The sequence below is a fragment of the Enhydra lutris genome, unplaced genomic scaffold (assembly GCF_002288905.1).
Source record: "Enhydra lutris kenyoni isolate GAN:26980312 unplaced genomic scaffold, ASM228890v2 scaffoldscaffold20, whole genome shotgun sequence".
NCBI lineage: Eukaryota > Metazoa > Chordata > Mammalia > Carnivora > Mustelidae > Enhydra > Enhydra lutris.
The window spans coordinates 21,997,922-22,014,804 of NW_019154104.1; the positions used below are offsets into that span (position 1 = coordinate 21,997,922).

The 16,883-nt window shown below is 43.8% G+C and overlaps 1 protein-coding gene across 1 annotated transcript in view; it reads right to left on the minus strand.

Moving 5' to 3' along the window:
• LOC111148589 (signal induced proliferation associated 1 like 1) overlaps positions 1–16,883 on the minus strand; it is a 369,183-nt gene that overhangs the window by 64,283 nt on the left and 288,017 nt on the right. Inside the window, exons 11-12 of the mRNA XM_022505280.1 lie at positions 8,469–9,042; positions 7,562–7,836 (exon numbers count right to left, since the gene is read on the minus strand). Of these exons, the coding sequence (XP_022360988.1) occupies positions 7,562–7,836; positions 8,469–9,042 (849 nt within the window). The remainder of the gene's footprint in view (positions 1–7,561; positions 7,837–8,468; positions 9,043–16,883) is intronic.

Sequence of the window (16,883 nt, forward strand, 5' to 3'; positions counted from 1 at the left end):
GAAAGAAGAAAAATTAATATTGTTGTTCTTGTGAGTGGAACCACACTGCTTCTCATTAACAGTGAAAGTGGATCAAATACTTCATCCTTTGTTTCAAACTATCTTTTAATCATTACTGTCCTTTCAAAAACCAGAACCCCAGAAGTATATTACACTGGTGTATTTTCCCATGCTCAGTCTCACCGATGGAGTCTTGAAAAAACAGTGAGACCCAGAGTCATCCCAGGGAGCAGAGGGAGCCGGTAGGAGCAGAGTCAGTCCTGAGGCCTGAGCAGGGAAGGCTGCCAGGCCGGCAGGGCAAGGCAGCAGAACCCCAAGACCAGGCCTCAGAAGAAGCAAGCAGTCAGCTCTATGCACCCTCCACTCAATATCATGACTGGGGATCTAAAAAGGTACTGAATTTGTTTGGGATGTTAACAGTCAAAAAATTAAGGGGGGGGATAAATTTCAAAATCCAAAATGAGAGCCAAATGTAGCTCAGAAGGAAAAAACAAAAACCCAATTATAGAAATTTTGCAATTATCAAATCACCAGGGAACAAAGCATAATCTGAAATCAGACTCCCCTCACTGCCCCTACCCCTGACTACCCCAAGCCAAAAATCTCCCACAACAGGGAAAGCAGGGCTGGCCCCAGGGAGCAGCCTGAGTGAAACTGATGTCAGGCCCAAATGTCTTTCTGTTGCTTTAGCCCCTTTTCTGGTGCTACTGTCCCGACCCCCCAAACCTTAGGAAATGTGGAACCCACTCTCCATTCTCTTTACTCAAACAACCAAGGGATGTTCATTCTATTATTAACTTCACTGAAAGACAAATTACTGAGAAAACCCTATGCCCACTAAGGCATTAACTCAAACTGTGTACTAAGCAAAAAAAAGAAAGACTTCCTTGCGTAAAGGAATTTCAAAGCTTGAGCAGCAGGGGGGAAAGGAAGAGTTACTACATTTCAAGGAAGGGTTAAAGCTGATTATGAAACACTTCAGAGACAGAGGAAGGAGAGTCCTAACAGTGCTGTCCACTAGAGACAACACGAGCTAGGAGCCACATGAAAAAAGTCAAAGGGAATGGTGAAATTATTTTACTATTTTATTTAGTCTAATATATCTAAGATGCTATCATTTGAACATGTAAGCAAGAAAATCAATATAAAAACTCAACAAGGAGATGATGTACATGCATCTAAATTTGGTGTGTACTGTACACGTACAGCACTTCTTACTTCGGACTAGTCCCCTTAGCCACGGACGACTTGTGGCTCCGCACTGCACAGCACAGGGCCAGAGGCTGGGTCTTGATTTGGGAAACGGGCTTGTGTTGGTGGAAGAATAAGCACAGTGGAGGGTGTCACTGTATCGGGACCTTGTTTATGTGTCTCAGGTAGGACTCCTGGCATTTCCAACATCTACGCCACCGTGCGCCCTCTTGCACACCTCCATGAGACGCGGATTTTAAGAAGGGCTGCTTCTGAGGTGCATGCACTTGCTGGGGTCCGTGCCTGCTCAGTCTCAGCCCCAGTCTCCAACAGGCACCTCTTCTCAGAGTTTTCTTACCACTCTTCCTGATTCCCTAAAAGCCTAAATCAACCTTAATCTGACTCTCTGCCCAAGGCTCCGCTGTACTCCTTAGAAGCAGTAAGGACCGTGGTTTTCAAACCTTTGGGACCATGAGCCCAGTAAGAAATACATTTTACAACGTGATGCAGCCCAGCCACACACACACTCACACACACCCTTCCACTCGGCTGTATACACACACACACTCACTCACACACACACCCTTCCACTCGGCTATATGCACATACACACACACTCACACCCTTCCACTCGGCTGTATTTCGTGTTAATCCCCTTCATTAAAGAAACACACTGAATACAGCTCCCTAAATGGATTTCACGATCTACTTTGGAGTTACAACCTGCGGTGTGCAGAACACTACTTTGCGGCACATCCGACACTTTCAGCAGCTCGTGACTTCTTATGTAATAAACTTTTCCTCTGATAGGAGGGACTGTCACTTCAGGCTTGGACGTAATTTCTAGCTTTGATCCTGATCGTTCTGACAAAAAAGCTGTGATACCTTTTTGGTTCTTAAAAGAGCTATCACTGTAGTACAGTTTGAAGTCTTCCATTTCTGACCAAATACGGCGTATGACACAGTAACTTGTGCTCCGGGTCTATAAAGGTAAGGCAAGAATGCTGCAGCTTGCAGAAGAGGCAGTAATAAAAACTTGCAGTGATCCCTGGGAAAATTTCCCTCCACATCAAAATCAAGACTAGCTTCTGCTTCCCCCCGGCAGTGATCTGTCTTAACTTGTAAATCCAAAGTGTCGTATCACTTACACAGCAAAGACGTATACGTACCTTCGGTCTTTCTGTTGGGTGCTGGCAACCAGCACACGTACAGAACATTGCTGTCGTGTATTCTGGGCACCAACTTTTCAAAAATGTTCCCATGGGCCATGTCTTCCCTTCAGCACACCCCACCCTCTGACAGATTCTCTTGCTGGGTTTTAACTCCCCGGCACTCTACATGCACCTTACAGGTACAGGCTGCCTCCTGGTAACAGAAACCAGTGTAACGTATTCTGAAACAGACGAGCTGCTTTCATCCCTGGGGCCTTAGCTTCTTTGGGAAATGAAAGATTGGGAAATGAAAGATTTGGAACTGGTGATTGCTGGACTCTCTTCTAGTTCAAAAACTCTTTGAAATAGTCTTTTAAGCTACATAACATTTCATACTAAAACCAGTTAAAAGACCCCGGTACCCCAAGACTTGGTCTTCTTCGTCTGTATCTTGTTTCCACCACCTCTAACGTGTAGTGAGAAACCTCCTGCACAGTCGATGATAACAGGATGCAGTATGAGAAAGCCTAAGCAGGGAGAGAAGGCTCATTCGTAGAGAACGAGAAACAGCAGGTCCGCAATCTTAAACTTCAGCTAACTCACCACGGTTCACTGCCGTCCGGGATGGGACAGCCCCCACACCTGCTTCCCATCACTGACTTAGCTCCGAAAATATAAGAATGATACATGGAGTCAGGAAGTGGGCTGTACGCTGAAGAACAAAGATAAGAGCTGGTTTCTAGTGACACAGGAAAATTCATAGAAGGATTTTTATTATGTCATTCAAGAAAACGCAGTGTTGAATAGCAGTGAACCCTGACAGGCCAGGGGCTGATCTCGTGGCGCCACCACGGCTCTGAAGTAGGTGCTATCGTTATCCCCACTTTCTTAGATGAGGAAACGGAGGCCTGGAGAGATGAATCTGCCCGAGATGGCCCAGCCAGGATCTGAACTCGCACAATTAATCTACATGGACACTGGCCTTCATCACTAACTAAAGGCTACATCCACGCCAAGTCCCCAGCCTTCTTCCTTTCCAGGGACTACTCGCTTCACTTGGCACAGTCGATGACAAAATGGAAAACTCAACAGTCTCTGAGGAGACTGAGTCTCTGAGGAGCGATGGGCACTAGAATTACGATTTCAGGATTTCAGGCCCAAGAGACACATGGCTACACACTGAAGCCTGCTGGTTGAAAAGCCGCTCCTTGTCCCCAGTCTCTTTTCTCAGCCTTCTTAGTCTTCCTCCTTTAGGTTCTGATGATTCATCGCTTTCTCCTTTTTCCTCTCAACAATAGGAATGCAGGTAAGAGGAACCACTCTACAGCACACCCAACAGATCATCTCAACACTGGACTCCGGAAGCAGCCAACTCAGATGTCTGAGGACGGCTGGGGCCCTAACAGGCCATGTGATTTGGGTTTGGAAAAAACACCTAACTTCTTTGCACCAAAGCTCTCTGCCTGAAAGGATGAGAGATCTGAACCAATGAACTCTCACAGCCCTTCTGGTTCCAAAGCAGCACGCTTTTGCATTTTGAATACTTGTGTTTTAAAATGAAGACAAAACTCTGTGATCTGTTCTACTTACAAAGTAATTTGGTCCTTTTATGTAACTGTTCGTTTTTAGCTCTTCCTCTGAATGGTCCCTGATTGCTTTCTTCAGAGGCTGTAGGCTCGTGGCCCTCAACAGAAGAAAGGTCCACCATCTCTGCGTACCACCACTCAGAACCTCATGATTTCATGTCGGTGAAATTGCTAGTGGGGTGTTTTTCATCTTGCCAAAAGCTCGGTTCATGAGGATTCAGAGGTCGCAGACACCAACAAATACATGCGGGTCACACACTCCAGCACTCTAGAGTCAGGGTTGGGCAGGGGGTGAGGGGCCCCTCCTGATGCTGGACATCTCGCTCCCTGGGAAACTTCCTGACGGAGGCTGCAGGAGGGCCTCCAGCGGGTGCGCATTCTCGCTCGTCCTGCTCGCCCACTGCGCAGTGACGGAATCTCTCCACACCTCCTCCTTCTCGTTTTAATGGAAATGGATGACTTGACTTTATTTATTTTTAATGCCCCATATGTAGCAGGGGCTCAGGAATTTTACTTCCCTTGTCCTTTTGTCTCTTAAAAACTTTAGCATGAAAGCAGTACATAAGAGGATCTGCTTATGTCCTAAAAACAGGGAAAAGAGTCCTAGTTCACTTTTATGATTGAAGCCCCACGTTGCTGTTAAACTGTTCTTTTCATTAAAACAAAAAACCTGCCTTTCCAAAACCAAGGACTCTCCCATGTGAACACACATGGGTGTCCGCATGTATGTCCAGTCAGCACGCTGGGTGCCTGTGACCTCTCAGGACCCTGGCCCCCCGGGAAGCAGGCCGCTGAGGGACTGTGGGACAGGGGGCCTGGAGGAGGCCCATTCCCTTATGCTGGAGCTGCAGGAACAGCTGACAAAGAGAGTGACTCGTCAAAGAACAGAGTAATCAGCTGCTAGGAAAACAGCAGTGGGAGTGTGAAGTGTGGAGGAGAGAAAAATGACAGAAGAGCATTATCTTATTTCGTTGAAAATTACAGCAAGGTGTTCATGCTTCCAATGTTCCTTTGAAATTGTTTCTAAAGGAGGAAAGGAGAGAGGAGAGTTTCCAGTCCCCCAAAAGTCAACCAAGCACCACTTCACACCTGCCCAGAAAGTGTGACTGGAGCTTTTCAGATGGAAACTGTCGTGGGAAAGGCAGAGTGTGCCTCCCAGGCGTGGGGCTGTGCCGGGCACCCAGCCTGCATCCCAGCCTCTCAGTCCCCGCCCTAATGGGGGCAGGTTCCTAACGCCTTTCTGTTGCGTCACTGCCAGGCTCCACTGGCCCAGAGAGCACCAACGGGTGTCTCAGCAGCAGTGCTGGAAAATGAAGATGAACACGGCTCGCTCATTCGGAGGCGTGCAGGGGCCAGTCTGTCCTGGCTTGCAAGAGCAGGCTGGGAGCATCTATCCCAACTGAGTCCGGCACTGTCACGCCGGGAGCTGGAAATCGACCCCAGAAGCAGTACTGGCACACGGGCATCAGCAAAGGCTACAAATCGAGGTTCTGTTCTTCAGCAGAAAGCCAACGTAGCAGCAGATCCCTGCTTATGCTGGTATATTAAAAAAAAAAAAAAAAAAAAAAAAGGATTTGTGCCCCAAGCCCACTAAGTAGTAGTTAAGAGGTTGGATTCTGAAGTGATACCTACATTTGCCAGATGAGCTTGGAAAGTGACTAACCTGAGTCTTGGTCTCCTTTAAATAGGAATCCTATTAATACTATTACCTCATAAGGTTGTTACAAGGATTAAAAGCGCTAATCCACGTTAAAGTGTTTTTTTCTAACCTGGCAAATTAAATCCTCAGCAAACGTTAGTTGTTTTTACCAGCACTCCACAGAAGACATATCTGGCTTAGTATATCGCTGTAGATAAACCACCTCCTGCCACAGGCCTATCTATCCAGAGTCAGGCCTTCTAAACCACCTTTCCAGTAGTAACCACGCACAGTTCAACATCAGTCATGCTGCCCGTCCATTCATCACATATTCATACTCACGTGTGCCTATTCCCCTCCCCTCTTCCCATACAAACTGGGGAGCCTATGAAGCCAGGGGAAAGGCCTCTGAGCAGACAAGATGGCACCACACCATCCACAGACTCATTCTTAGACCATTAGTCCATAGACCAGCGTCTTTAATTCTATACTGTGTGTAATTAAGGTTGACAAGTTACAAAGCTTGGTTCTCTTCTCCAGTTTATAGCTGCCCACTTAGAAACAACCAAGTAAACAATGTGAAGGGAAGACCAAGGGACAGAAGACAGAAGGAAAAGAGAAGGAGAACAGAACAGCCAGAGAGTGCTATAAGGACCTAACCACCTCTCTGATCCGTCACCAGAGTCATTCCTGAATCCTGGTTCAGCAAAATGTTTAACGTTAATGATGATGTGCTTGAGGAAACCGGGAAACACCTGGCTAACTGAGGCAGGGTCATGTGTAAGACAATTTCAGGATATACACCACCCCCCCCCCAATAGCTGAAATAATAAAAAGCTCTAGATACATATTTTGATTTCCAGAAAAATCCAGTCATCCAAAAGGGAACATGTCTTGAAGCCATCAGACACGGAGTTCACCATATTGTGACACGGCCCGCCTAGTCTCTGGGCTGTCTAGGCTGTAAGCAGTGCTCAGAAACACTACCTTGAGCACAGTCTGTTCCGCAGCACTGGTCCGAAGGACTGACATGCATGTAAACTGTCCTTGTTGCTGACTTTTTAAAGGACACAAATAACCCATTATAATGGTTTGCACATTCTGCCATCCACCGTTCATGAATCTGCAAGAGCTCAGGTGTAGGACAGGTCACATTTTGAGGAAAAAACAAACAGGTGAAGGATGTTTTGGCTTTAGAAGGCCTAAGAATTAATTGCCAAAGCTTAAGAGAAACTCTTAGGAAATAATGGGCTGAAAGTGAATTAACAGATTGGAAAAAATCAGTAAAAATAGCATGGACATGCCCAAAGGAGAAAAGAAAAAGTTGATTAAATTTGTTCCACCAAGAAATCTCCCCAGAGACCAAGAAATTAAGTTTCCAAGCATGTTGCTGGCTTGGCAGGAGCTGGGAGGGACAGGGAGCTCCCGGGCTTCCCTCTGCAAAAGGGCTGGGGACCCAACTGCCAAGCAGCACGAGCAGGACCAGCCAGCTCATTTGAAGCCAATTCCCGACACACACACAGATGCAGTTAAGAGAATGCTTGCTAAGTCATGTCCAGGGCTCCAGGATGAGAGAGCAGGGGTCAGAACGGCACTCTGAATTTCAGATAGGAAGATGAATAGGAGTGTCATGAAGCCTGACAGTCTGTGCTGCTCAGTGTCTTCTAATATTAAGCACTCATACTAAGATAGCTATCGGCGCAAGATCCTTAAGACCGTGTTACCAGACTTCTCTATCTGTACTGGCAAGTTTATAAATCCACAGATGTAAATCTGGGGAAGGGTCCAACCCAGTCACTCTTTCCAGCTGCTCTTGCCACAGACCAAAAGGGAGCTAGGTCCTGAGTCAGGCTTTCCATGGATGGAACTCTGAGCACTGTGTGTGACCTGGGACACCGCACAGCACCCTTCTCCCCGCCCAGCAGGAGACGTTCTATAGGGCACACAAACCTGGCCTTGGATGGCCCGGTTCCCAGCTGCCGATTCAGACCTACCTCCGTGGGGTGCAGTCATCGTGCGGGGGGATGATGACGACCTTCACTGTGACAGATGTTCTCAGGAGATCGATCATCTGCTCATGGCTCAGGGTGGCCACAGCCACCTTGCAGATCTCCACCAACCGGCTGCCCTGCCTCAGCCCCGCCTGCCAGGCATAGCCGTAGGGCTCCACGTCTGCCACGATGCCCTCGTAGTTGACGTGGAAGCCAAGCTGCCCCAGCCCGTTCCTCCGCAGAGTCATCTCCACCGATTCGCAACCTTTGGATACAAACTGAACAAGGAAACAAAAGGTAGCAGAGTTTAACGCCACGGGGTGTTGAGTGCTGGGCAGGGAGCTGGAGAAACACCGCCTGCGGGGTCATTGCCGAATACCTAATGCCAGCTGATGAGCGACCGGTTACTTCCCCTTCGCTAACCTCCATTCATCGGGCCAAAAAGAACACACTTGTTGTGTCCAAAGACTCAATGGCTTTGCTGAGCTTACAAGGAAACCTCTAACAGAGAACCCACAGGGAGCTGGCAGCCAACAGAGACCGTATTCTGCTACTCACTTCGCCCTTAGAAAATTCAGGGCAGCAGATGCTCAACTGAACAGTGTCCCTCGACAGCCAAGGCAGACCGGCTGGGCCACCCCATCAGCCATCAGGGTAGTGGGATCAGGTCACGTGCAAATGGTTTCCAGCACACACGCACAGCCGGCGTGTCTTCTCCCACTTGCTCTACTTTTCCTTTCGGAAAAGGATGGAAAACGAGTGATGGAAACTCTGGGTTGCTTCACATCATCGAGGGAGTTTTCGGAGGAGCTGATAAAATTGCACCAGCTTCAGGAACTTGCTTCTGGTCTGTACTGAAAGCTTCAGGAAAGTGAAATGGAATGTGGGTAAGTGGAAGGAAAATACTCACCTGCAACCTTTTGACGATCTCTTTAATGTCCTCGTTATTAATTAAACTCTCCACTGAAACGCATTCTCCTCGCTCGTAGAAGATTTTGAGGCTGGTGTCAGTTGAGGTCCACCCTATCACATCTCTGCAGGAACAGTTGAAAACCACACTCTTGGTTTCCTGCTCAATAAGAACGATGAACTCGTTGGAGACCCCTAACAGGCAGTCCATTTCCATGGCCTTGTTGTAGTCCTTGGCCCGGACGGCCCACACGATGGCCCCCATGCTACTGAGCTCAGCTCCTGGATACGGTTTAGACTTCTCCTTCTTCTTGGAGGCCAGAGAGATGAATGGGAACTTGCCAGATGGGTCAATAGGGGTGTTGGTGACGTTCTTCTCTGCCAGATCTTTCAGGTACTCCTGGCGGGTCCGAGTGGCCATGGCCCGAAACTTCTCTGATTTATGAGCAGCATTTTCTGCGTTAATCACTTTGGCCAAAAGGAAGTCCCTGAACACATTTGACTTAGGGAAAGTGACACCTTTGGGGATGGGAGGTCCAAAGGAAGGCACGTCTCTGGACCTGGTGACAGCCACACTACGAGACAGAGCAAAGGTGAAAGAGTGGAGCGTCAGGAGTTCTCAGTCTCACAGCATGAGAATAAAATACACATTCTCAAAGAAAAAGACCTGTCCCACAAGAAATAATAAAAATTTATATTTATAAAACACAATTTTTTTTTTTTTTTTTTTTAGGTCCAAGAAACCCCAAAAAGCATCCTTACATTAATGGATAGTAAACCAACCGTAACTCCATGAGGGAAAAAAGTGTACTGTAATATTTTACCTTTAAATACCTACTGATTATTTCAAAGCATGGGTTACTATAATCAGCATAACCTTTTAGAATAAGCAGAGATTTTTTAAGAACACAAATGTGGTCTCCATTTTGGATACGATGCCTATGTGCAGACAGCCTATAATGAAAATATCCCAAGATGCATGTCATAAAAGCTATGGATTAAATTTAAAAAAAAATTTTTTTTAAAAATTTAAAATATTATTTGTTGGCCTATGCAACCAGACCAAAAAGCGTAATTTTAAAATGAAAATTGAAATTGCAGTATTAAAATGATTATGGTTTTTATAGTAATAGCAATCGTGCCTTAAAATCATAGTATTAAACTGAGCTATTCTTTGATCCACGTTCTCTACATTTGGTATTTGATTCTGACAATTTGTTTGTGAGGAAGTATTTCCCTTTTCCTATTCCTCCAAGCAAGATTAATTTGAGAAAGCCTGACCTAGTCACTTTTTCTGCATAATACTGTTAAAACTGGGACTAAGATAAGGACCATACGAGCATCTGTAATAGCCTATTATTTTTCATCTCAAAAAAGAAAAAAAAATAAAGTTTTTCCTAAAATAGTAACAACAAAAGTTAAATAGAAACAGAAAGGTTGTGTGTTTTCTGTCATGTTCTAAGACCTCATTCTAGGACCTCAGTGAACTTCGAGAGGGCTGGAAATGATGATTCTAACAGACTCAATATCCCTCTTTTCAAATTACCTAATTATTTAAAAGTGAATCCATTATGCAATTGTACTAAGTATTAGAGAAGCAATACAAAATATTTTTCTGAATTTCCAGAAGGGAAAAGTCAATCAGAGAATGTATATCTTTCAAAATAAATTGAAGACCTTGATTTCATTACTATTTTTGCTCTGCCTTAAGAAGGGCTTAAGATATTTAGCTTTGCTTTTCAAAAAAAGGATTATTTGTCATGAAAATAGGATAAATAAATAAAAACCAGGAAACCCAGGTCATAAGTTACCTATTTTGTCTGAAGATGCCATGGAATGGCCTATTTGTTGGTTTTCAAAACTTTATTTAAAAAAAAAAAAAGATTATCTAGTTGGCTTCATGATGAAGAAAAGGTGGCGAGCAACATTCCATTTTCTAACTGGAGATAAGAATTCACAGAAACCTCCATATGTATTACAGCCTAATTACACCAGTATTAGAAAGGCAATTTTTCTTGTCTGTTGTGAGCTGTCTGGCTTGAATGCTGACAGCTGTATAATTTTAATTTGATCTTTTTTTTTTTCCCTAAAAAGTCAAGCAAAAGATGCTAAAATCCAGATATGCTAGCTTTTCTAAAGAGGAATCCTATAAGGATCCAGAAACACTCATTTTTAAATTGGCAATTCCTTTTCTTGTTAATTTCACTTCAAATTGTTATTCTTTCTCAAGAAGCAGCTGTGGTTTTCTTTTAAATACAAGAGGAAAATGCTTACCAGGGGTGCCAAGATGAGCATCATCTATCCACTTGCCCCTTAAACTCACTGGCTTTCTACAGATCTATTTATTAACTGTTAGAACTTTAGACAAACATATATTGAAAACCCAACAATAATTAGAAGCCTCTAGAATGAACTATGAGGGAAAAAAAGTGAAGCCTCAACATATAATTATCAATGATTCATCATGGTAGGGAGGTAAACGATACAGATGCTAAAATCAGTTTCGCCTCATTAGAAACAGAACCCTTGCAGAAGAGGAGGAGGAGGCAGCCCAGGGATGCTTTTTTCAAACAAAAGGTCTTGTTCTGGGTTAATCTAACTTCAAGGTTTTCTACAAGGTTAAAAGCACATTGATTTAGATGCCACACACTCTGAACTCCTGCTAATAATGCCTGCTTTAACCTCAGAAGAGAGAATATTTTTGCCTTATAAGAAGGCTTTCTAGAACTTCAGTTTGCTATATATAGATCCTTAAAGATGTAGTAATTATAAATGGTTCTTGCTATTTCTAAAAGCAGATTCCAAAGGGCTTCTGCTTAGACACACTTCTGTTAGCCTCATATGCAATACTGTATCTCCTGAGAAATTATACATTCTTTATAATCCTAGCCACTCCGGATGTACTCGGCAGGGTTGAGGACTGGATGTTCTACCAGGAGAGTTATCCAGCAGACGGACGCTCAGAGGCTGACGCAATTATGGAAAGTTAGCACCAGAAGAGAACATGGAGAATTCAGTGTTCCTCAAATTCTGCCAATAAAATCTTGAGTTTCTTCTTAAGTCATCTTGATTTTGCATTCTACTGAGGAATATTTGTGCTCGTTTTAACACAAAAACATCTTCTGTCCCCCAAGTCTTGGGAGTACAACTCAAGGACTAGGAAAGTATCCTGCTTTACTGACATGCGGCACAGCCCTGAACCTCCATGTGAATGGCTGGTACGAATTTTTCACTTCTCCATGAAACAGACTCTGAGAAGTAAAATGATGTGCCCAGAGCCTGTTACAGAGATCCAGGATTAGAATCTGAGCTTCTGGATGGCCAGTAGTGTGCTCTATGACAAGACCACACTGTTCCTTCTGAAGGAACATTTTTGAATGCCCCACTCTTGAGATGCTTACACAAGGCACCATCCACAAGAGTCACAGAGCTGAAGAGACCACCATTAGGCTGGGCTTTATAGCATTTGATGGCATCAGTGACCTTGGATAAAGTAGCAGATTTTGACACCCAAAGCCAGTTTCAAGTTGATACATGGGAACGTTCCAGAGATATCCGAACAGATGTCCCAATGGAAAAAAAAGTGAGAAGACGATGATGCTTGAATTTCTGAAGCACCACAGAAACGGTAATAAATAATTCCAACCCCAAATTTAGAAGGAAGGGGACTCAGCATCAGAACGGTAGAGGGAGGCTTCCCCATCTTGGGGGCTGGATCAGATTGTCAGCTTGGGGAGCTTTCTGAGAAAGCAGATCCGGGGCAAGGACAAGAAGGATCAGCAGCAAAACAAATGTGTGCCCATCGCTCTCTCCCTGGGGGGCTCTTGACCTCTACTAGTACTCATTCACTGATGTACATGGAGCACCTGCTGTAAGGCAGGCACTGCTGTCACACGCTTAGGCCTCCAGAAGCTCCAGGTCTCACGGGGCTGCATCCAGAGGTTTGGGTGCTCTTGTGGGAGGTGTGGGGTTCTACTGGAAACACTTAGGAAGGGCAATTTACTTAGTCCTGGGAGGTCAGGGGAGCCCTCCCCAAGAAAAGAAAAGCAAGAATTCATCAGCTAAAGGAGGGGTGGGGTGTGTAAGAAGAGGCCTTTGTGCCTGGAGAGCAGCATGTGCAGAGAAGAGGGCCAGGGCACAGTATGTTCTGGGAGCTTTAAGGAGCTCCATGCGGCTCTGGGAGTAGGGGTGTGGAGGACAATCGGCAGAAGCTCCAGTGGAGGCTGAGAGTGGAAAGGCTGGGCCCGAAGGACCTCATGCAGGAGGCTGTACGCTAGGGAGGCTGAGCTTTTCCCAAATGGTCTGAAGCACCAAGAGTGACATATTCCGATTTTTGTCTTAAAAAAGTTGGCAACACTGGACGACAGGGATGCCGACTAGGCTTTGAACACTTTCTGAAAGAAATGTCTACCACTTGACCCACTTTGAATTGTTCCTCCGAGCTGAAGCCTGCATATTTATTTACTTTTATTCCAGAAAAGAAGGGCGTGCACATTTACTATGCATACATAGTATGCATGTACTACCTGCCTGCCTACAACTAGATACTTTACTTATGGGATTTTAAGTAGATGTCAAGCAACCTTCCACTGCATAGAAAGGGAAATTTAGGATCTGAGAGGTTTAACGGTCTGGTCTGATTCCAAGTGGTTTTTGGACTATATCATACTACCTCCTTTCAACACTTATTGTATTTTAACCTCTGAATATGGAAATCTTTCTCAGAGAAGAAACATACATTTCTACCTCTCTAAACATGGTTACTGACCACAATTTAACACCTGTTTTGAAGATTCAGGTTATTATTATAACCACTTATTACCATACTAGTTTTAAAATTGTAATAATTCTTTAACTTCACAGTGAGTCAATCTTCCAATTTTCAGTTTTAAGATGTTTTAACATCTTAAACAATGAAGATGTTTTAACTTTTTTTTTTAAGATTTATTTATTTGACAGACAGAGATCACATGTAGGCAGAGAGGCAGGCAGAGAGAGAGGGAGAAGCAGGCTCCCCGCCAAGCAGAGAGCCCGATGTGGGGCTCGATCCCAGGATCCTGGGTTCATGACCTGAGCCGAAGGCAGAGGCTTTAATCCACTGAGCCACCAGGCACCCAGAGATGTTTTAAAATTTTATGGAGGGCACGTGTTGCATGGAGCACTGGGTGTGGTGCATAAACAATGAATTTTGGAACACTGAAAAGAAAATTTAATTAAAAAATTTTTTAAATCTTTTTATCTAAAATGAATCCAAGTTAGACCCACGTTTTAATTAATTTTATATTAAATTTTTTTATCTGTTCATTCCTCTCTACTTCTTATGTTCTGTTTTATTTCTTACATTTATGTGTTGAGGAAATTGGGCTACTTTATCACAGAGAGTTGCACGGTGCCTGAATTTTGCTGAATATGGGCATGTTCTTCTGTCTTTTGTATTTCCTGTATATTGGCTTCTCCAGAAGTTTGATCAGATTCAGGTTCAATGTTGGGGGCGTAGGGAACAAGACTAATTCATAAGTGGGGTTGTGCCCTTCTTTTATGAGACACATGTTTGTCTCTTTTTGTGCTATCTGCAACCTCTGAAGATCAATGCCTGGATCTCCTAATTCACTGGTTGCTAAAAATATGTTGAAAATCATTTTACACTGAGTTTTTACAAAGTGAGGCCCCAAGGGGTGAATGAAGTATACTTGGTCCTTTGTTCTCAAACCAAATGACCCCAGACTGCTATGCTTATTGGCTTTGTATCACTGATCTGAATTAATTTTCCTGCATCTCTCTTACTAGTAATCACTTATTGATGTTTTCAGTGCATTCTTGCCACTGAACAGTTCCTCATCTTTTTGATTCATTGCTTCTAACCTGCTCTGTCAAGGAGGACCAGACAATTAAGCTCAGCACGACGATACCAAACCAAATAAAGAGGCCAGAGGACTCTCTTAACAGGTACAGGCATAGTACAGACTTAGCGACTCATTTCTGAGTTCTTGGCTATGTCTACTGTTCAAAGTTAACTGGCCTCTGAAATGAGTTTGAAATAGTCAGTTTTTCCTATTATAAACTTTTCAGTCCCTGGGGAGATAACATGCAATATTTCAGGACCTCTTCTCCATATCCACCACAGGGATTTTTCTCTCTTGGCTTACCTGCTGCATCCCAGGGCCTAGAATAATGTCTAGCACATATACGATAAGGACTGTAAAGAACAGGCAAAAAAATCAATGAACAACAGCAATGAGCTCCAAATTTGCCTTTTTGTATACAAATTACCTTGCATGGTGACACTGGGTGAATTTCCCTAGAACTCCATTTATACTGTGCCTCTAGACAGCCTAGCATTCCAAGGGCCTCCACCGTCCAGTAACCCCAACTATTAGAGCAGCCTTCTTACTGTACCTTCTACACCCCCTCCTGTGTCTATGCTTCTGTATGCAATGCTGGCCACTCCTAGAACTGTTTCTCTTTTCCCCACTGAATTTCATCCATTTGTGCTTTAAAACACATGCCAAACCCCATTTTCTCAGCTAAATGTTCCTTAAAATTTCAGCCTGTACTGACCCCACACTTTCCTACCTGATTATAGCAAGAAGCTCTTTTGAGAAAACAACTTTTGCACTTTCCTCATTGCAGGCACCAAGTAGATATCAATAAATAAATGTGAATGTTCATAGGGCAGAAAGTTCGGAACAAGAGATTTTCAATGATAAAAAACATCTGAATCACTCTATCACTCAGGGACAGAGTTAAATTAGATTTAAATCTAATTTAGTATGACCAATGCAGTACTAAACTTTTCTACCAATGTACCTCTAATAAAAGAGGCCCATAAATTCATTTCCCTAGTAGTCTGGGGAGTGGATGGGGTATGAGACAAACTCATACGTACAGAAATTCTTTGGAAGACCCATGTTTTATCTTAAAATTTATACACATTTTCTATTCTGCTTCATAATACATTTCTTTTCTTTCTGGTTTGTTTTTTCTTTTCCCCCCTAAAGATTTACTTATTTTAGAGAAGGAGAGAGCAAGGACTTGGATGCACTTGAACCAGGGGAGGGGCAGAGGGAGAGGGAGGGAGAACATCCCAAGCATACTCCCCGCTGAGTGTTGAGCCCAACACAGGGCTCGATGCCAGGATTCTGAGATCATGCCCTGAGCTGAAATCAAGAGTCAGCTGCTTTACCAACCGAGCCACCCAGGCACCTCATGACCAGTTATTTTCATGAGAACATGAATCCCTTCACACGCTTTCTCCCAAGCATTAACTACAAAAAATTGCCCTCTTCTGAGACTTTAAACATCTCCTGATGTCACCACACACCCCAAGAAACATGCCAACCCCCGTCTGAGAGGGACTGAGAACAACTAATATGTGTAAAGTTTACAACAGGAAAAGATCACTACTTTAGCTTCTTGTGATTTCTTTTAGTGATGTTCCAAACTGGTATATTTTCTTGGATTTACAGAGGACCCACATTCCCAGTTTACAAAGCAGTGTGCTGGGTCCCCAAACAAGCTTGACAACTAGGAAATCCCAGGCTAGCTCACGTGGCATGACCCAGGTTGACTAGTGTCCTCCCACAAAGGGTCCAGCATCACATGGCATGGTGGGGTTAAGAAGACGGGCTCTCCAGGCAACAGATTAAAAATAAGAGAGGCAGTAAAAAAGCATGATTTTCAAGGTGAGGTTGTAGGTGGGGTATAAAAGAGTAAGACAGACCTCACTTTGTCATCTAGCAAAGTGTGAATAGGGCTGGGAGACACTTTCTTCCCAATCTGTCTGTTTAGACTTGCACTGGCCACGTGTAGGCTACTGAGCACTTGAAATGTGGCTACTGTGACCAAGGAGTAGGAAGTTACATTATATTTTTAAAAGTGACATTCAACTCAGTTATTCGAAAGCTTTGAAAAAGGATGTCTGGAAAATCTGGGTATACGAATCTACTTTTCCAGTTACAAATTTTATGAAATCTCAACACAGATTACTTCCAATGAAAATCAAGCATCCTTATTGAGATGAGCTGTAAGTCTAAAACAGACTCCAGATTCCAGAGTCTTAGTCCAAAAATAAGTAAAATAGGCCAGTAATTTTTAAAACTTCAAAATCACCTGTTGAAATAATAACATTTGGATATAGCAGGTAAATAAAATATATTCCTGGGTCAAAACATATTGCTAAAATTAATTTTACCTCATTTCTTGTTACCTTAAAAATATGGCCATTAAAAAATATAAATTAACATATGGCTTGCATTACATTTCTATGCAACAGAACTTTAGACAATAGCTTTTAAAGAAGAATCTCTCTCTAAAACAAACTGCACAGCCTTCCACTTCCAAACGTGGTAGTGACCAATCAAAAAGGGATTCGCTTTCTACCAAAGCTGTATGAAATCCCCAGCACGAATCAGCGCGG